We start from the raw sequence: 22,047 nt of genomic DNA on the forward strand, positions 1-22,047 counted from the left end.
GTATGTTAGTATCCTTCTCCAACTAAGCTGAAGAAAAACTTGCATGGCTTTCTTGTGTAAATTGTAAGATACAAGACATTTGTTTTAAAATGAAGTTTTAATTCCAGAAAAGGTTACAAAGCTTAGAATTTTTGTTTTATTTTATCTACAGGAGTTAATAATCAAAAAGCTCAAAACAACAATGGAAAACAAAGCCTAACCTTCTGGCATTGTTTTTAAGCAACCAAAATAAACAAAATCATCATTAAGCTCAGTAATATTTCTGTTAGATGGTTCATCTCTACATCCTCTCTACAGCTGACCAGGAGCCTCTGTCAGGACCTAGACAATCACAGCTCATGTCCTGCATAAGGCTTTGGGTAATTCTAACCAGTATGGGGGCCTGCTCTGTATCTAGTGCTCCTTGATGGAGATTCCCCCAAAACCAGACCTCTTTCCTGAGACTCTAATTCAAATGGACATGTCCACCACAAGAGCAACACTGCAGCGCAGGTAAAAGGCAATTGTTGGAATATTGAGATAATTTTTTTCTTTTTTCTTTTTTTCTTTTCATAGATTCATGTACTCTTGGAAAATGTCTTTCTCTTTGACATCCAAAAGTATTTGATAAGTATAAATTCTCCAGATTTCCATGGAGATGCAGGAGAAAAGAATGTTACAATGGGTTTGTAGAGGAGAGATTCTATATTTTGCAAATAACAATATTAAGGGTGCTTGGAGCCTAATAAACATGCATTGTTATATGCATATCATAAATGCAAAACAGTATCTATTCAGTAATATTTTTCTTCTGAGAGAGAGAAATGGACCTACACCGATTCCTTGGAAATGCACTTGTCTTCACAAACTAAGGGAGTTTATACGTATATCTAGAGCCTTTTGGGTCTTTTTCATTTCTTACCTTTAGAAGATTGACATACAAGTAAGCAGAGCTGTAAATTACATGGAAAATATGGATCTAATCACCTATTATATTTTTTCTGAGCCTAACATATGAAGTAGTGTGCAAGTGCAACAAATAGTAGCCTTACTGCTTACATTACTTTAGCTTTTAAAAGAAAGTTTATATTACTACTTATAGCTTTCAGAAGAAAACTGTGATTTAAATATTCACCTAATTAATTATGAAAGAACACAACGGGATTAAAAATAACAAGAATAGACCAAACAAACCAAATACATGCAAACAAGTTTTCAGTCGTTTTGGAACTGCGTGTATTCTATAAAAGCAATAGACAACAGAAAGAAAATGCAAAAGCAAATGTAAGACAAGACCAAGGTGTTCCTTGTAGCAACATATACTGTACATCTATGCTAAGTGAAGCAGTTCTTTTGAGCCAAATTAAAACTTAAACAGGGGAAGTTTAAATTGGATATAAGGAAGAAATTCTTTCCTGTTAGAGTGGTGAGACACTGGAATGGGTTGCCCAGGGAGGTTGTGAGTGCTCCATCACTGGCGGTGTTCAAGGCCAGGTTGGATGAAGCCTTGTGTGGGATGGTTTAGTGAGAGGTGTCCCTGTCCATGGCAGGGGAGTTGGAACTAGATGATCTTGAGGTCCTTTTCAACCCTAACTATTCTATGATTCTATGAAATGACTGGACACACATGCCCAGCTCAGTCTCGGCTTCTACAGTACAAATCTAAAGATAACGAATTATCACCAATAGCAAACAGCTGTCAGGTTCCTTTTGAGCCCACTCATTCCCTTTCATACCAGAGAAATTCAGTGTGGAGAGTGCACCACCTCTGCCCTTTGGATGCTGTCCCCGGGCCCTCCACCACTCGGTTCCTTCTGATCTGCTCTGCCAACCAGTTCCCACTGCCGTTGCGCATGACAAATTTGTCAAGAAACACCAGCTGGCTCTCTGGCCCGTAGAACCAGTTATAGTTGGAATCCGCGATGGCCACAGTTCTCTGAAACCCTTGGGAAAAAGTGAAAAGGAATGTAAGAAAGAACAAATAAATGTACAAAGATGTGTTTGTAGAGCGTGACGGTGAAGCCAAGCAGTACAAATAGACAAAAACAGAAGCAGCCTTTTCGGATGTTTATAGACCTACTCGTAAATGAGCCGTAAACAGGTTACACAGGAGCTGTTTCCTTCTGCTGTAGCTAACTTGAATACCCACCTTTCTTCTTCGTCTTTGAGCTACAGTCAGTCAAAGTATTGCAGAAAATGTAAGCAGCACTGTCCCATCCACTTCCTCTCCTCTCTCAAATCTGGCAAAGGTTCATAGCTTTCTCTTTTCCTATGTCAATCCAAACTTTCCAAACCAAGAAAACAGAGGTGTCCCCAAGGTAAAATAAATCAGCTTCACCCAAAACTAGCTAGCATGACTTCACTTTGCTCTTAGGAACCAAACCCCCAATAAATGCCTGAGGTTTCACATGGAGTCAGCACAATTCCTTATGTCCTTGTACTGGTATGCTAAGGCTGCTCTCAACCCCACTTACATATGTGGCTAGATCTGAGGCTCTTATAGCCAAAATAAAGATATCACAGTCTTTTTAACCAGGAACAGTAAAAGTTCCTAATGAATTGTCCTGCAAATAAGCAGCAGAAAACCATCATCAAAAACTTGCAAGGCTGCCTGAAACCCAATCTTTTCTGAAAGCTAGAAGGGGTCAGCAATATTTATTAACTTATAACTGGTTTTGTATTTGTACATCTCCATTTTTCAGTCACAACTAAGACTTCAAATCAGAGATGCTAAAACTCACTGCAGTAGAGAGAACCAACAAGAGAACAGAAATATTAAAAAGTCTTCAAGATTGTCCCGTTATTGATGTCATATATTTTTCTTTAACCCTTACATTGACAAAAGAAAATGGTTCCTGGACTGCACAGGGAAACCTATAATTTGATTCAATGGCATTTTCCAGAAGAAAAATATTATAACAAATAAGCTATAAAAATCCGTTTTACTGTTCTGTAGAAAACTGGTGATCATGTAAAACTTTCCTATGCTTTATTGATACTTTTACCGTGGCTTCATCATTTGCTATTCTTTTCACCTAATCTTTTAGGGTGATGATTTTTGACAAGCGAAAAAATCAATATGAATCTTGAAGAACATTATTTTCCAAACAGAAGCCCCCAGAAATAGGTCTGTTTCAAACTTCAAAAACCAGAAATGAAATTGTGAAGGACTGCTTTTTCTCCCAAATGATATTTCTATCTTTTCACTGGTTTTAAAAGCTGGAATTTAATAAACAAAGATCATTAATAAGCAGTGCTAAGCAAGGATGTTGCTGTTTTGATGAATGATGAAAGTAAAATCCAAGGAAAAGGTTATTTAAAAAAAATCCAAGTACACAGTTATTTTTCAAATGGCCTTTTTCAAAGTATGAACTTTACAGCTGCTTCAAGGATTACAAGAATCACCTTCATTCACCCCGTGGACCTACCTGGCAGGACAGTCCTGTACATAAATGCAAAGTGCTGCTTGAGCCAGGGGTGGCTGAAGTGATTGATATCAAAGTGCCTTTGGACAAGAAACATGTACTGAAACAGCGATCTAGTCGTGTAGCTGCCATAAGCCACCCCTTCATAAAGGGAGCCATCTGTGACCTCCTGCAGCAGGACTACTGACTTCTCCATGATGGCCAACACTTGTTTGGTCCACAAGTAAGCTTCCTGAAGGTAGCCTGAAAGAGAAAGATGTTGGCAAATCTAATTACAACACTACAGATTATAGATTATGTCATCTGTACTCCCACAGTGGGATCCGTTACAGCAAGTAATCTGCAATCCAAAGCCCTATATAATACAGCCTAGTGTTGCCACATGTGTCCCTGTAGTTCTAGGGTGTAAAAACACCTTACTTAAACACAGCAGGGAAAAATTATCAAACACTTTTTGCTAATCATGTGGGATTATGCTTTCCATCTTAAAAGGAAAGTTTCCTTAATACATTCAAGACATGCAAAAATGGAAGAGCCATGCCAAAACTATTTACTGTATTTAAAATTAAAGCTGTGTGAAAACAATATAAGGTCCCCACTAGAGGGCTCCAATAATGCAAATATGCTGATCAGTCATTTTTCACTGTCATGATCTCCATAGTAAGGAGATCCTCAGACTTTAAAAATACAAAGAAGTTCACATCTGAGCTGCAGTTAACTGATATTCTGCCAATTTGCTCTATTTTAAGACATGCTCCATTCTACTTACATATACAGTTTGCTGGACAACCTAAAGGGTTATCCAAATAGAAGTTATTTTGGAAAAATTTTGCATGGTTAATACCAAATGCAGACTCCTCATTCCCAGAATAAAATTAATTTTCCAACTAGGTTACCTTTCAGCCTCCACATACACAAGCCCTAAACAGTTATTTATTTTCAAGAAAAATCTCCCAGTGATCTTACTATTTTGGTCTGCCCTACACATATCAGGAGCTGGGAAGAGGTTGTGACAAGAGTTTCCCAAGGCTTGTCTGCATTCACCAAGGAACAAGCACAAGCATGAGAGCTTCAGCACTGCATTTATGTATTGCAGAAGTCAGTATGTGGATCCCAGCAGAGGAAAGGCTACGTGCCTTCTCTTATTTTCTTTTTGATTTCACTGGCAAGAGATGTTAGGACTAACCAGAGATCAACTTGCCTTGTACTTCTATATGGCAACTTAGTGTCTACTCATCTCAAAGTGTCTGGGCAGAGACTTAACCAGACTTATTTCCACCATGTAGCAGAGCTCAGCTGGCATACATTACACCCTATTACGTGGTAAAGTGGTGCCTGCTGAATGAAGAGCACGTGCCAGGATAAGGGAGTATGAGCTACATTCAAAGTTGCTACTTAAGACTGCATTTATGCTCAGCAGACTGATGAGCGATTCAGACATCCTACTAGTCAAGGCTGCCAAATCCTGCTCAGTTATCAGAGACAAAAAAATTGTGAAGTCTAAGCTAAACAGACAACCTGAATCTAATATGGTATTTCTACTGAAGAATCAACTAAGATGGGCAAGCCCTGAGCAACAGGGGCAGGTGATGCTACTTACTTCCACTTACTTTACTCACAGCTATCTTGACACTGCTTCATTACTCTGATGGAGTGGGCAGCACAGGAGTCTGTCCAAATAAAACCCCAAATGCTTCCACTCTTGTTTTCCCTTTTGACATAGCAGCCACAACAGCTAGCTTCTGACTACTGCATTAGCAAGAATGGTATTTTTCATGGTTCAGCACAGGGCATTTACCATTGTAATATATGCATTTACCAACACATATATGTTCTGTTTATTTAGTGTATGTCTATGATTTAACCCTATGCTTGTAGTATATTAAAAGAGCAATAATATGTTAGAACGATAAAAGTAAGAGACTCAACACTCTGTCAGGCTATACAACAAACCAGAACAAATCTTACCTAAAATTAGCAGTATCCGTATCAAGTTAGGCCTTACTCAAGTTTCTTTTTTGAATACCTGAGTGTTTAATATCACTACAAAGACTATGTGTGTGTCTAGAATTCATTTTAATAAGTTTAATTTTTCATTCCCATTACAATGTTTACATATTTTTAAGCTGGATTTTTAGCCTCTGCATGCTTCAGTAGCTCAATTGTGTTTAAAATTATTAGTTGGAATTTAAACCTTTGGGGAGGAAGTTTTTACACTAGGATACGCTATTTGCATTTGCCATGCATCTGCTACAGGAACAATACTATGTTCACCCCCTTCTCCCTACGTTTTTTTCTCCTCCAGAAAAAGTCTTTCATGTTGGAAAGAAAAATTTTTTAAAATATTTTTTTTTTAATTTTAGGCTTAAACGTCATTTTTTTTTTTTAAATAAAGTTGCTCTATATTGAAATGGACTGATTTTTCATTTAGAAATATGCAATCTGTTCTGATTTATTTTCATTTGAATTATCACCACTATTTTCAAATTGTTCACGTGTTGCTGTATTTGTCTTTGCTTCCTCCCCCCATCAAAAAAACCCACCTACCGTTGATGAAAGAAATACTGTCTGACTTCATCTGTGATGTTATCATTGTTTGGCACAAAGCATACTTATGGCCTACACGCTAATGAAAAGCAGAGTCATCTTGCAAATTGCCAGCTTTCTGCAGTGATGGAGGCTTGGGGAAGGATGGAATTATGAGGAGTTTAGCAAAACCCACTGAATAAATATGGTCTGAGTCTTCAATTTGTGGAAGGCAAGACAGGAGGAAAGGGAGTAACTTACACATACACTCTTGCTGCTTTCCAACATAGGCACATTGGGGAGTGAGCTTGTTTTGACAAACACTTAACAAAAGATGTTCCCCTGAATAGTAGATGCCACAGTTTTTTGTCACACTTCTTTGGATATCCGAATGATCTAACCATGTGCAGATGTGCCTATGCTTGGCAGGGCTGAATAGCTTGGCAATGCCATCAGCACCCAGAAACTAGATTTTCCTTGACTTGCAGCAAGCAAATAGTTCCATTGGGCATCATGTTTTCAAAATACTTCTAGCACATATTAAATAATCACTTGACAAAGTACTGACATGTTCTCATAAAAGCAGAAGCTGCCTGCATGACTTCTACCTCTCAGCTGAAGTACCACTGGGGTTTAAAAGTCAGGATTTCTTATCTGCTCTCTCCCTCTGACTCTGTGACTCTGACTGGAATTCTTGTTTAAACAGAGTATCACTTTGACAGGGGCAGAGGAATAGCTCCAGGCAGAGCAGCCAAGAGTGACTGGAAAGGTTATTCACCTGGGAATTGGGAAGTACAAGCTTAAGTTCCTGAAGCAAAGAAGGAGATGACATCTGGCAGACACCTCTTGAAAGAAGGTTGGGGGGTGCACATGCATAGTTCAGAGGAACAAAGGCAAAGCCCTGCCCATCTCCACAGAACAACATACTGTTCTGAGGTCCCTAGCTGTGGCCTTTGGGTGGATGAAGTTACACCTTTACAGCTCTCTCAGGGAGACAGGACAAAAGTTTTGGATGAAATTCCAGGTTATCCTGTTGTCTAGCTCCCAGCACAGAGCAAGGGGTGTTCCTAACTGCTGACTTTCTCAATATACTGTGTAAGGAGACCAAGTGCATCACCCTTGACCAATAATCTACCTGGAAGACCCTGTCTGTAAATCTGGGCTAGACAGACTATACACAAGGGGATTTTTAATTCTTACAATGAGGCAAGAATTCAGAATCACTTAGAAAACCGGATTTATATACATGGGTATATAACCATATATAATATACCTTGTACATCTGCCCACAGATATTTTTTCTAGTCAGTAAACTAAATTTTTCTAAGCAGCAAAAGAACAAACCCGTTACTGCTGTAGTCTCAGAAGCATTTCTATCAGTTCCTGAACTCTGCTGCATAAATAGCTGATTGAGTTGATACACTTCAGAAAAATGTTCCTATGGTTTAGCACATACCTTGATTCATCAGAACAAGGCTTCCTGCCAGCAGGGCCACGCAGTTGGTAGGCTGGTGATTGTGGAGGTACTGGAAGCCCCATCCACGTCTGTATGATGTTTCGTACATATATCCCGAGGCATTGGCAATTACCTCAAGAAATCTCTCCTGTTGAGTCTTGCTGAGATAGCTGTATAAGAAGTCATACGCAGTGGCAAAACCAACTAAGGAGTGAGCAAGAGGGACTTCATCCCATGGGGCATCCTTCACTAGCCTGTCAATAAAGAAAGATGCCAATTAATTGAGTTTCACCTACTTCTTTTTCTCTGTGACTGTACTGTGAGTTGTGTACGACTTAATGTCTCTGAAATTAGGCAATTAATGCTGAATTTTAACACAGTAGCAAGCTACTTACCAAGTCTCTGATACCATTTTTGTTTTCTTTTCAGTATTTAACATAAAACAGAGGTAAAATGATGCTACTATTCAAAATTATTTTATAGGAACTACCTACTCGTATCCAATGATTACACTGAACTTAGCAAAATAGTAAATTTATACCAAGAAAATTCACAATGGAGGTAGAGGTAGGGTAGAACAAATATTTCTCTTAAATCAAGCATTTGTTGTGTATCAAAGACTTCAGTTTTGCAGTACTTCAAGCCCATGGTTCTACAGTAAGGGAAATGTGAGGGAATACATAGTGAAAAAAATCTTTGATAGACTGAACAATGATCAGTTGTTTTCCTAACTATTCCTTTCTTTCACTTTCTTTGCAATATATTTTTTATTACAGAAATGAATTTTAAATTGTTGAGATGAGAGAGTGCAATCAGTGGAAATTGTGTTGTGCTCCTGAAGACATGCACCTTCCCTGCTTTAACTATTCTGTGACTCTAGAAATATGATTTCATCTTAATTTCTGTAAGCAGTAATGTGACCAGATGACCAAAAGAGAAAAACTTAAAAAAGAAATCGTCATTCTGCTCTAGGAACATTTATTTGCATTCAAAATGCATGAATGAATGACTTAAAAATTATTACCATCAGCCCAGGGCACTGCAACTATGGTAAAACACAACATACATGAGTCAGAAAAATGACCTTTAACTTTTAGTTCAGTATTTCTAACATCACTGGAAAACCTCAAATTAACTTGGCACATTCACACCTGTATGTAAGGAAAGTCTCTGTAGGCTATTTGATTAGCTGAATTTCCAACACTTTTAAATGTTCACTTTCTCGCAGCTACAATCCCATTTTCTGCTGAGTGAAGTTATGCATTCAGTTTATCTTTTTTCAAAATGAAACATTTACCTCACAGATTTTTAATTAAACACATGAATGCATTCAGCACTGATCAGCAGGATCTGAACAAGGGGTTTTACTGGACTAGAGTTTTTTATTTGGCCAATTTTTTTTTTCTTGGTTAGCAGACAGGCATTGACACAAGATGGCTGTAAACAATCCAAGACAGACAGCTGTAAGTGTGGTAACAAGTGACTGTCAAAGCATCAGGAAAAAAAGTTCTGGAAATTTATTCCTCATCATCTCCACATCCATTCTCTGTGGTCAATGTCAGGAACATCTCTTTGTCATTCATTTTGCTGGTCCAAACTCTAAACTTGCCAGTGAAGACTTCCAGCCAGGTATAGGAAAATATCTTACTTATGTTTTCACTTAATTCTTTTGCAAAAAATTACAGACCTGTAACCAAAACATTTACATGCTTTTCCTAGATGCTCATTCTTTTTGTGTTTCTAGGTAAACTGGAAGAAAATGTAGCTGAACTGATCAAGCAACTCTTCTAATTCTCCAGATTTATTTATATTGTGTCACTGGGGCACAAAAATTGAAAATCTGAGTTAACTGGTTATCTGTCAATCTACCTCAATTAATCCTTGGTGTCTCTATTCCTGCATTTTCATCTTTCCTTATCACTGAAAAAGTTCTTAAAATGTTGGTAGTCTTGTATGTAAACATAAAGTTGCATTCTATGCCAATGATATGCAACACCGCGGCACCGTGATTGCTACCAGAAATCCTCTGACACGTGAACATACCTTAAACCAGCTGTATCATGAGTCCTAATTTCCAAAATATTTTTAGTTTTGCTTTTCACTTAACTATTGTACATTCAGAAATTAAAGTTCAAATGGGTACAGGAAGTATCACTTTAAAGGCCTCTGGAACAGTTACAAAATGAGGCTAAGCTATACATTAGGGGGGAAGAAAAAAACTGACAGAATTTAAAATATTTAATTCAAAGTTCAGTCTCCTTGTAACAGACTACAAATTGCTAATTAGAATGTGCTTAAAGCTATTTAATGATCTTTACATGCCTTAATCTTAAATGAGATTTGACAGTGGAACTGATTTATTGTAACTTTCATTTTGAAGATGTATGCTAACTTTATGTTCCGTTTCAAATGCAATACTGCGTCAAATTCTATAGTATAAAAGAGATTTGTATAGTAAGTCTTGTATAGAGTTTAACAGAGGAGATGCACACAAGGAATAGAGAAAATTAAAGATGACAATTTAAAGACCCTCATTTCTAAACATACAAAACCACAGTCAACATCTGTTCTTAAAATGCTGCTCTCTTGAAGTAGTAACTCTTCAGCTGATACAAATCAGGGCACCTCCATTAAACGAATTTCAATGGCAATAAGCAATGTACACCAAACAGTGTGGAAAATGATTCACAAGAGGAATGGTCAAGTAGCAAGCATTAAATGCTTTTTGTATCTAAATTACACTCTCATTTTTCAAACGTATCTCTAGTGTCATATTTCATAAACAGCCTGGCTGATAAACTGTGGGAAACCATGATACCATAGGCTAGCACTAAACATATTATGTGAAAAAAAAGAGTTTTCAGGACAACCTATTAACTACTCTGAAATATTGAAGAAGAGTTGTCCGTATTTACAGATTAAGATAGGTAAAAACATGCCAATGCTTTGCATTGGAAAACAGGCAGAAAACAGCTGTTTTCTAAGCCTCTCAGGAGTAAAACTTAACATCAGATAGTATGAACCTCAGCTTAGCAATTAGCTGCATCTAAAGACAGCAAGTAACCTTTAGCTCAATGCTGCATTAGCCTTTTTGGTCTTTTAAAGGTATCAGATGTTAACCGAAAAAGAATCCAAAGTAAATAAAAACATCTATAGTGGATGCTTTAGTATAGAGCAACTACTTAGTTGCAAACATAAGCACTTTCAGCAGACAACTGTTCCAAAGGTTCCAAAACATATTTTAAAGTAACAGCTAAACCATAAACGCATCCCTACAGAGAGTACAAAAAAAACCCAAACCCAAAGTATTTTTTTTTTGTACTTCTATACCTGTATCTGTATTCGTAAGAGGTCCTTATCTGGAAACTTGAGAAGGTTTGTAAAAGAGCAAAAGCGATGAACTGGTTTCCTGCCTAATGATTAAACGCCATAAACATCCTAAGTCATATGCATCATTCTGCACAAAGAACTGCAGTCTGGACAAATTCTGTGAATGGCACAGGACAAATAGAGGCCTGGGTATTCTTTCAAGTTCTCTTAATCTGCATCATATAAAATATTTTTGTTATTTTATTTTAAACATTAAGAGCCTGATATAAATCCTCCATGAAGAAACTGGATAAATAAGGACATCATGGATAACTTTGGTATTATGTATAAGTAGTATGTTTTTCCTACATGTGCTGAGAATTCTTGCATGTTGCAACATGGCTATTTGTTTTAGATTTGCTACATTCTGCAATGAACAATGAAACTGAAGAGGGAATTAAGACACAGTTATTTTAGTCATCAATTTACGATGTCAAGAATCATCAGGCATGCAATGCATGTCCAAGGCTAGGAGTGTACATAGCACTTCCACTAAATATGATTCTGCGCTCTATATACATATACTGATTGTATACTATTTTGGATGGGAAATGAAAATCAGTATCAACAACAAAACCAGCAAGAAATATTGTAGTAGAATTACCACAACCTCTCAATTTCTTGAGAACATTAATGTCTCCTCTCCCAGCAGAAATAGTTGTCGGTATTTTTCCCCTCATTTCTGTCTACTACTAACTACTTCCTTACTGAAGAAAGAAATACTAGCATTTCTCTAAGAAATATAAGCCAAGAGGGAAAAAATACTCTCTGCCGAGTTCAAGGCAGTATTTAAATCAAACTGTCATGCTTAATCGAGTTCCATGATCATGACTTGTGGGATGTTTAGAATTGCCTTTATTTCATTTTGTATCCAGACTATAAAATCAAGTTGAAGCAAATAGGAAAATAACACTCTCTAATTTGAGAAACAGAATATCCTCCAGGCACTGTGAGATCTGATTTCTAGCCTCAAGGTCAGTAAGTAATATGGCATCACTGCATGCAAAATGAAGCATTAAGCACATCCTGACACATATATTACACAAGTAATCCACACCCTGAAGTTTAATGCTCCAAACACTCAAATGACAAATTACTTACTGCAGAATAGCTCCTGGAGTTTGAGGGCAGATTAAGCTAACAACTGAAGGAAGCATGTCAGTATTCCCTCCTCAGTACTGAAGCTCTCACTCTTACTAGATGGATGCAAAGGAAATGAGTATTTTCTAAAGACAGGTGAAAATTAGTTGAAGGACAGCCCTCTAGTATATTTTGACGCAATTTTCTTAGCTAACAGCATGGTAGAGATTAATGCACGTTAAATGTCAATTATGGATAAAAATATGTCATGTAATGGGGCCAACTGACCTCTTGATCCTGAAATCAATTGTGTAATTGTACAGTCTTCCCAAAGGCAATGCTTTGGCACTCCACAGACCCTTCCTATTGTTCTGATCCACTTCTGGGGGAAGGAGATACAGCTTTAAACCTCCAGTCAGGCAAAGGAGAGGAATATTCTTCTGTGTCCATAGGGAATATACATACCAAGAGGGAGTATAACCAATGGAAATGAGACCACCAACATTTATTTTATAAACTTGACTAAATTTTCAGTATTTTTCTTAACAAAGCTTCCAAAACAAAATATTTTCTTGTGCTCAAATAGAGTATTTTCTTCACTAATGGAACAGAAGTTTCCAATTTTTGTTTTGGAAAGAAAAAAAGAAAAATCCTTGAAAAAATCTGTTTCATCCAAAGCAACCTCTCAATGTCCACCTTTTCCACATTTTTCTGGGTGGCTGCCAAAACAGAAACCCCATTTCTGCATGACCTAAGTGCTCAGTCGTTTGCAACAACAAAAACGTTAAGAATAAGAAGCATCTTTGGAAAATTGATTTATATTTCTGGTGTCTAAACAAGAAATAAACAAACTTGTCTTGTAAAACAAGTTCGTCCTATCTCTTTACCAGCTGTGTTTCAGCAGCAGCCACTCTGACATGCTCAGGTTCATTGCAGCTCAGCTCACAGAGAGACAGCCAAAGGAGTGGTTAATCGGAAAGGGCTACAGTCATATCAATATGGAAAAAAAAAAAAGGCAACATAAAATGTTGTCTCAGTGTTTTTCAGAAGTTTTAAGAGCTTTCTATAAAAGTAGGGTTGTACTGCCTAGGTGCTGGGAAGGCAAGTGGAACTTTACTCTTTTGGAAACTTTCATCTACTTTCTAGCCTCTTTTTCTCTGTTTCCCCATAGGTCTATAATCATCATTCTGCTGCTTCTGAAGCTTCTTTCAGATCCTCTTCTCTTATTTTTAGCTTTGATCACAAGAGAAGCCTTTTCACACTGGGCTCACTCTTATTATTAATTATGATCCTTCTGTGTTGACACATTAGTAAACAAGAACTGCGCCTATTTCAGTAATTCTCAGTGCCATATTAAGCCGACACAGCAGTTATTATTTCAACAGATTAGATCTTGTAGCAAATTTTTATATGAGGCATGCCACAACGTGAGCTCCCTGTAGCTACCACAGAACTTCAGCATCTATTTATCTCCTAGAGATCCTGTCAATTACAAAAGAAGGTATGAAAGAAGCTATTCAAAAATCTAGCTGGACATTTAATTTCACAGTTATGCACAACTTCTATTTTTAAATGCTACATATGAAAAAGATAAACCCAGCATGAGCATTTGATATTTCACTTACTAACATAATATATATTCCAGATACCAAGTTCATCTTCCTACCCTTCCTTTTTTCTTCCTCCCTGTAGGAGGCTATCCCATCATATCAAGCTTCTTTTATGCTAACTTCTATGCCTCAGTCTTATAAAATCCTCCTAAGTTTTCTTTAAAGGTGACTGTTGGTGGATTATTTGGAGTCAGATGCCCTAAATCTGTGGTGTCAGCACAGACTCGCTTTATCTCAACTCAGCACACATGAATGTATTTTAGTTATGCATCTATCTACACATTTAATTATTTATATTTCTGTATTTTTACTTTGTAATCCATATTGTTCAACACCAAGCACCACCTGGATACTAACAGCAATAGTCCTACAGCATGCTTCAATACTTTTAATAAACAGGGACTAACAGAAGGTTGAAGGATTGCTGTTTAACAAGAAATAGCAGAAAGGTCACAGATTTGTTATGCTCAGACCTTCCCTTAGCTTCTCCTTACTTATTGCTATTCCCTTGGAATGTTTGCATGTGCTTGACAGTAATTATCTCCCCTATGAAACCCACCGAGCCGGGCTTACTGTCAAATCCCACACCTTACTGTACATTGGTAACATACTTGTCTTTGAAAACAGTGAGTCACTATGGGGGAAAAAAAAAGCCAAACAAAAAAACCCAGAAATTTCTTGTTTGGCAATTGCGCATGGGGACATCTTTCCTGCTACTGTAAGAAGAGTGCAGAATTTGTGAACCTACATAGTATTTGTTTATAAGGCAGGCTTAGCAAAGATGAGAGTTTTTCACTGCTTTGTCCAAAACACAGAATCTGACTGGACTCTTATTTCTGTACAATGTGCAACTCCAATTACATCATTCCACTCAGTGCGGGAGCAGGCCAAGGCAGCATATGGAAAGAATCACGAGTACAGATCCCCTCAGCCAAAATGCACTTCTGGCGGGGAGTGCTCTAGGGGCCAGTCAGAGATAAAATGTCAGAGAACGCATCTATATCCTCTATTCTCTGTAAAATAAGATAATACACCTCAAATATAAGGACAAACTTTCCCTGAGACTTTAGACAGCATCTAGGTATCAAATCCCAGGAAAACCAAGTGAGTTACTTAACACCAGTTTTTAATTTTTACAGGTAAAACCATTAAAGTCCATCTATTTTTACTGAAATACTAATGCACTATGTTTCCCCACTCCTGCTAGTCTCCAAAATGTTGTCCGTTCCCATATTACTTCGGGTGATTGTTATAGTTAGCTATTAGCCATTGCCCTTTTGTTTATTTTAAAATGTAAACCTATTCCAGGATGTAGCAATTACGGATGCTCTGTTATGAGCAGCACGCCTATCAACACCCGTTGTTATGACAAACGGCTCAAGCTCTGTTAGCCTACATGAATGGGAACGCAATGAAGGGTGTACTTTGTTATGTGATATAAAATGACTATTGTAAGAGATGAGAAAAGAGAAGTGCTTAATTACATGCCTCTTCCATCCATATATCAATTACCAGTAGACTTTCTCATAATTGTATCTTGAGATATTGAACCATATTTAGACTACTGAGGATTCTCGCTAATGTAAAAATGAAAATGTCAGTCTTCTTAATCTTTTGGTATTCTGGGACAAATAATCAGTGACACTAAACTACATTTATTTTATCCAGCTACTGCACACACAACCAAAATCCACTTTTGTTTTCTGGTAAGGCTTAAATTCTAATTTTGCCATAAAAAATTAGAAGAACTCATTCAACTGAATTTTTATTTTCTTTTAATTCTAGAGCTATTTCAGAGGCAATGCCATGTCAGCAGAAGTAAAAGAAATCCAGATTATACTGTTGAAAGAACCAAGCTGCTGATAAGAAACCTATATGAGCACCAGATTAAACTTTCCAACTTTTGTCAGTGACAAAAACATTTTTTGGCAGTTTACACGGCAGTCTAGGCACTTACATTATAGAGGAAGTCTAGAGAGAGAAAAGTTCCTCTGATTTACTTATTAATACCTCTCTGAACAAACCCTCTTTACTGATGACATAAGGAGTTTTGGCAGAAGAGTGCCCTAACATTCAACCAAACTTGGGCAACATCAAAACTGCTAGTTCTTTCCACCCTCCTGATCAGAACACATGTGACCTCAAATTATTCAATAAAGATAACATTTGTAATATATGACCCAGAATGATAGTTTTCCCCAAAGTCTGAGGAAAACTAAACATGCCTAAATTGATTGGACAATGTGGGTTTTTTTAAATTCCATTACTGTGACATTGCCAGAACAGTTTATGTACAGTCTTACACAGTGGTTTAGATGCCATAAGAGCCACAACTCTCCCACTTGCCATGTTAATTTTTGTTCTCCTAGTCTTACCCTAAGTGGAGAAGTATGTGCAGTAACATGTTCTCTGGTACTTGAGAGCCGAGTTTCTTAGGACAAACAGATTTACATAATCTGTGGGCCCCTCCTTCAGCTTCTGAACCTGCTGACCTATTAGAGCAGAGCCAGGCAGAGCAGTACATACCACAGAGATGTTGCATTCATACAGTTTCCTGAAAACCACTGTTGGACAAGGGAGAGGGATCTATATTACTGCCATCACTGATGGTGCTATAGTGTGAACTAGATGTTGACATCATTCAGCCATGAGTTCTCTGGGAAAAACGGAAACCAGATTCATGTTTCTGTCATAGCATTTGAAAAGCTGGCAGGTTGGAGGTTTGCAAAGGCCATCTTACCAGAGCCCTATTGCCTATGTTTCTGATTTCCTACTTCTGTATCTTCCTTATTAAGTACATTGCACCCACTTCTCTACCAAAGCATAGAACCTTGATTAATTCTTGACTGTTTGCTGAATGACATGGGGAAGGGAAAGGTGGGAAAAGCATGGCTTCTCTTTTACCAAGGTAACACAAGATACTTGAGAAAAAAACAGGATTTTGGGCAGGTAAGTATCATCAAAGCCAAGTGGAAACAGGATATTGGCTCAGTTCTGATTGGTATCTGCTCAGCTGGGACGAAGGAGAGCATTATGGCAAGGGACAGAGGGACCACAATTATTCCAGGGCAGGAAACATAGGACACAAGGAACTAAAATGAGGTTACTGAGACATCAGAAACCAAGAAAGAAACAAGTAAGTTCCACTACTCAAAATAACACTTGCTCCTCTTTCTTATTCCATTAAAACAGATGGCCATATAACTATGTGTTTATACTACCCACAGCAAGTTAAGAAAGAGTGTGAACAATGAAACTAGGAAGGAAGGTGTTGACTTTGGAGCAGTCTGTAGGTTCTGCTGGAGATGGTTACACATCCTCGGATTCACCTCTAGCACTCTAACACTCTGCCAGCGTGCCAGGAGAAACACAGAATTCCTCTGGAGGAAAGTAAGACCGAAGCTTTGTACTTCTGTGCTCCGGTGGAAGATTTTGGAAATTACCACCATCCTGTTGTGCCAATACTTTTCTTCACAACTCCCATGTGTCCTTTCTTCTGTGACATGTGAGCAACTTAAGCTCAGTGTGTCCTTTCTCTCTCCTACCACTTCTTTTGTTCTAGTTCCTGTATTACCGTGGCATTCATATTTTAATACTTAGTATAAGGGAACCCCAACACTGTCTAAAAAGGAGGATATGGATCCCAAGTTATGCTGGCTCAAATACAGCATAATTCCAACAACAGCTCATGGATGGATGCCATTTATAGGACGCTACTAGTTGGTCTTAACCCAGAGAAGGTAAGGAATAGTAACTTGAGCAATGAATACTGTTTGAACAGCTAATGCTTCTTCTTGTGCTGGCTTGAAACATGACTCAGATTCCTGCTGAGCTGCTGCCACTACAGAGCTGTAGAACAGCAGCTACAACAGAGGGGAGCGATGCCCCAGTGCAGCTCCGCCTCACTGCCCTGGGCAAAAGGCACGTTTCCATTCTCTGACCTCCTCGAAGTGGCAGCAACCCTGGGCCTGTCTGCAACACATAGTTGAGTGGCAAGTGCTGCACAGGGGTAGAACAAATGCGCCTGCCCGAGTTAAAAAAGGGAGATAAATTGCTGATGGGTCTGAAAAAGGAAGATGAGTAGGAGAGAGATCCTGGGGTTCCAATTGCTAGACTAACTGCTGCAGTGACAACATTAGCTTCTGTCCCCATAGAGTGTGGCACAGTGAGGACAGAGTAACGTGTGGATGATAATTCACATCTAGGTTGAGTTAATCCAGAAGGTGGTTATGAAACCGTAAGTTGATCAGGCAGTTCCAGTAATCAGATGGACAACCATCTTTACCAAGTCCTAGTATGTCTTAAGGAGAGGCCCAAGAACTGTTCAGCCAAGCAGAGCTGCAAGTCTGAACTGCAGCTCAGACAGATGTTACAGCAGGCTGCAGAAACCCAAGTGTCATTTTTACCTACAAGTTTTTCGTAAGTACAGGCCCCACTTCCCTGAATTCTTTCTAAGAAGATAAGTACAAGTCTAGGAAAAAAAAAAAGATATCAAATACTAACACTTGTAGCACTTCTTGCTACAAATTAGATGTGAAACCCTGCCTTCTGATTGGGAGTGGGCTTGGATTTTTGTTCTGTTTTGGGGGGCTTTTTTAGTGTTTTTTTACACTTTACAGCAGTTAGGGAGGTACATAAAGGGTCATGCTGCTTCTTCCAGCATTAATTTGCTAAAGGGTAAGTCCAGTGAAAGTGAAAAGCTGTGTGTCACTGCTGGTACAGATGAGGGTAAATGCATTTAGCAAGTTAGTCGCTGTTAAAGTGAACGTGAGAACAACTGAAATAATCTAAGCAATTCACTCATCCACTCACTCCTCCAACTGCAAGTAGTTTATACGGTAAGAACAACTTAAAAAAAAAAAAAAAGACAAAAATCTACCAACTAGGCTGAGCCGCCATCCTCTCCATGTAATCCTTGGCCATGTTGATGGCCTCGATGTTTTCAGGGTAGAGTATGCAGAACATCGCCAGGGCCCCGAGGTTGTTGCCATAAATCTCATTCCACCGAGCACTGAACTCCTTCGGGTCCCAGGGAGGAAGGTACTCCAGGGGATTTGACAGCATCGTTTGTACTGCTTCAGTCAGACGAGCTGCAATGTGCCTGTGTGTGGTGGTGGCCTGGAGACGGAGAGCCTCCATGTCCCCTTTGGAGAAGTAGAGCATGGGGTAGCTGTCATAGTTGGCATTGACAAAAGGAACCATCGCGTCCGGATCCTCCCTGGCGCCGTAGGCAAAGGCGAAGCAAACCGCGTGTATGAAAAACACACTTGGGGCTCCCCGTGTGTGAGTCCTCATTGTGGCATCAGATCTCCAAATCTCAGTGGCAGCCAAACCATCTTTGAAATATCCTATGGCAGATGGACATGAAAGAAAAAGTTAGAAAATGAATCTGTGAGACACTGTAATTCAGCATGCTCCTCAAGAAAGACAATTCTATCTAGACTTAAAGAACCCCATGTATTGTCTCAGGTGGCTTTCAAGTAACTTCTATATGAATACTTCAGACAAAAAACCTACTGAGCAATTCATCCTAAGGAAAAACCTGTACACCTTGAAGAAAGTCCCTCCCTCCCAAATCCTTCCCTCTAGTAGCTGATAGGAGGCAAAGGAACACACTGACAGCTCTTGTATTTCAAATAATTGCAATGGTGCCTAATATGAAGCAGTGACGACTGTACTGGCAAGCACAGAAGTGCGGGAGGGGAGAAGGAAGGGGGAGAGCCAAGGAGTTTGTGCTGGCAGCAGCCAAGCCTGCATGCTGCCTTGGCTGATGTTAGCAGCTGGAGAGGGAAGGATGAGGAATGCTGGAGGTTTGCACTGGGGTCATTTTATACTGTGCTTGAGGCCTCTGGTTCTGACACGTCCTCAGTTTTGGTTGGGTGGTGTTTCTTTTGTTTTGGGTTGGTTCCCCCCCCCCCCCCCCCTTTTTTTAATCAGAAAGAAAAAGAGAAAGTGGCAGAGCCTTAGAAAAACAGCTGAAATACCTTGTCTTCAGAGCATTTTGGGGTTTTGAATTATATTATCATCATAGTCATTGTTACCATTCTTTTTCTAAGGGGCTCTCCACTTTGCATGTGGCGATTTACTGCCAGCTATCAAGAAAGCAGAACGTTGAATGAAAGCGCATATTCTCCTACATACATGACTTCTCAAAACGTGCTCAAATGGCAAATCTATGCAGAGGTTAAACGCAACTATTTAAACATAGTAAGTTACTTCATAAAAATTACCAATTATCTAGCCTGAAGTTTCAGATAAAACATGGCCACGATCCCCCTGAGGAAACCCAGCAAATTCCTAGAATTCTTCTGAGGGGAAAGGTTACAGAAACCAGACTCAAGAGACACAGTTTTATGTAAATAATGAACAGTAGTTTTCAATTATTAAAAGGAGAAATAGACAGAAGGAAAGAAAACCTAAAGAGAAACATGAAGTGTTTTTTTCCATGGAAAACCTGTTTCATAGGATTCAGTCATAAAACTCTTAAGAAGCTTAAGTACAAAGCAACCTTTTATTTCTTCCCACAGCTCCCTAACTATAGATGCCAATATTTTCTAACCGAAACTTAGGCTGTTAAAACCTTATTTAGAGACCCATATCCTGATTAAACAATGTCACTAACATGTCCATAGACAATGAGACAACCTTGATAGACTAGATCCCTCCATGACTACTGGATACACAGACCGTCCAGGTGCTTAGGTTCAGCTCCTAAAATGAATCTGGGAGCAAGCATCTTTGGCCAAAAAGTACATCTTTTCCTGGGCATTCCTGCCTAGAGTAAAAATAATATTGCACCCTGTAACTGCTTACATTTATAGATCACAGTAAGTAGCATAATTGCTTTAACAGAGTGTGATGGAAGATGACATTTTCATAGCATTTCAATGCATTTTGCAAGTAAGTTTTGCCCTTTTTTGGATGTAAACCAATCATGATTACAGGACTCATGCAGATCAAAAGGTGGTTTATTTGGTAATGCTTTCACAATATCTACAGAGTCTCTCATCACATACACACATACAAAGAAGCATGCACTGAAGTTTGTCCAAACATACTCAAGTCTACTTGTATTCTCATCTATAAATAAGGAGACATGCAACAATAAATAAGGAGAATATGCAACGGCGTATTTTGAAAGGAAGGCAGTAAAACCCAGCCAAACCAGTACGTTATGTTTGGAAGTCAATGTCATTTTTAAAGCTGTTGAAAAAAATCTGTTTTTTCATAATTAAAAAACTCAAAACACCATATTTTTTTTTTGAAGTCTCTATGATCCTTCAGAACTGGGGGCAGAGAAAAGTGCCTAAAAAACCCAAAAAAACCTGAAAAAGGCAAAAAATGTCTGAAACTTTTTTCTGTGAGGACTATACACTGAAAGAAGTTTCTTGGCTTCCACAATCAGAAAATAATCCCAGCTAGCAGTAAGGACTTGATGCATTCTTTCCCTTGGTTTGATTTCTGTAAATATTTCCGCACATCAATGAAGATTAAACACATACATAAGTTTAGGGATGGTTTTAAGAGTTCCCTAAATTAGGGTCTTTCTGACCAGAGCTTAGTGAATATACAGGATGGTTTCCCAGAACTCCTTCTTTGTCAATCTGGACACACATTTCCCAGCGTTTCACCATCGCCAAACACCTCCAGTGCTGTCTAAAACCCTAGTCCATACCTTAAGAATTCAATAACCCCCCTCATTTTATCCCTTCATGTATGTGCGCATTTAATAGAGACAGTAAATCTTTTTTTTACCTTGGATGTAAGCAACTAAGCAACAAGCTAACCTAAGCATCTAACCACCCTAAGCAACTACCATACCACACTGTTTAGACTAACAGCAACATAACTGGAAAACTGACCTATAGTATATTCATAGGCAGCATATTCAGAGTCAAGACCTGGAAGGAAGTCAACAGGCAGTGCCAAAAGCAGGTCTACAAAGTCATTCTTATTTATTCTTGGTTAAATTACACTGATGCCCTTCCTATGATGTGAAGACAACAACCCGCGATTCAGTAGGGCCAGCAAACCCTGTCCTGTAACTTTGCAGAGCTCAGGTTGTTGAGAATGGGAGGAAGCAGCTACAAAACAGTCCACTTTCCTTTCCATCCAAACCTCTGTGGAGGCACCAGCCACAAGTATGTGGAGAGAATTGCCCACGTGAGGTCCCAGGATGTGTGACTACTCAGGAGACACTGCAGGCAAACTCTGCTGTGGAGATGCTGGCTTTCCTCTGCCTCCCCCCACCCCTGAAACTACCTGGCTGCCTCCAGAGAAGGTGGGAGAAGCCCTGACACTCAGCTAAAGTATCCAACCTCTATGCCTGTAATAATAGAATACATACATAAATAAATACTAGTTTAAAATTCAAAGTTACCATTTAAAGTCTTACCTCCACATATTCAACAACTTTTGGGCGGCTCCTGTTTTCCACAAAGGCTACAGTTCTCCTTATTGCTACCTGAATTACCTCCACAAGTATTGGCTATGAGTTGTGTTCAAATATTTGACACAAAATCTGTTCCACCATACTGACAAAAAGCAAATCTCCAGGTTCAGCCTGCAAACTTTTAACTTAGACGATGACCTCTGAATCAGC

The 22,047-nt window shown here is 38.8% G+C and overlaps 1 protein-coding gene across 8 annotated transcripts in view; it reads right to left on the minus strand.

Annotated features, from left to right (window-relative positions):
- DSE (dermatan sulfate epimerase) overlaps window positions 1-22,047 on the minus strand; it is a 34,255-nt gene that overhangs the window by 3,574 nt on the left and 8,634 nt on the right. For 4 of the 8 annotated variants that reach the window (XM_065681028.1, XM_065681027.1, XM_065681030.1 and 1 more), the window contains exons 3-6: window positions 18,325-18,793; window positions 7,387-7,640; window positions 3,408-3,647; window positions 1,716-1,923 (exon numbers count right to left, since the gene is read on the minus strand). In XM_065681028.1, coding sequence (XP_065537100.1) covers window positions 1,716-1,923; window positions 3,408-3,647; window positions 7,387-7,640; window positions 18,325-18,740 — 1,118 coding nt within the window. In that variant the 5' untranslated portion in view covers window positions 18,741-18,793. Of the gene's footprint in view, window positions 1-1,715; window positions 1,924-3,407; window positions 3,648-7,386; window positions 7,641-18,324; window positions 18,794-22,047 lie in introns of those variants that run through there. The other 4 variants (XM_065681031.1, XM_065681032.1, XM_065681033.1 and 1 more) reach the window with 4 other exon arrangements.

The sequence above is a fragment of the Lathamus discolor genome, chromosome 5, assembly GCF_037157495.1.
Source record: "Lathamus discolor isolate bLatDis1 chromosome 5, bLatDis1.hap1, whole genome shotgun sequence".
NCBI lineage: Eukaryota > Metazoa > Chordata > Aves > Psittaciformes > Psittacidae > Lathamus > Lathamus discolor.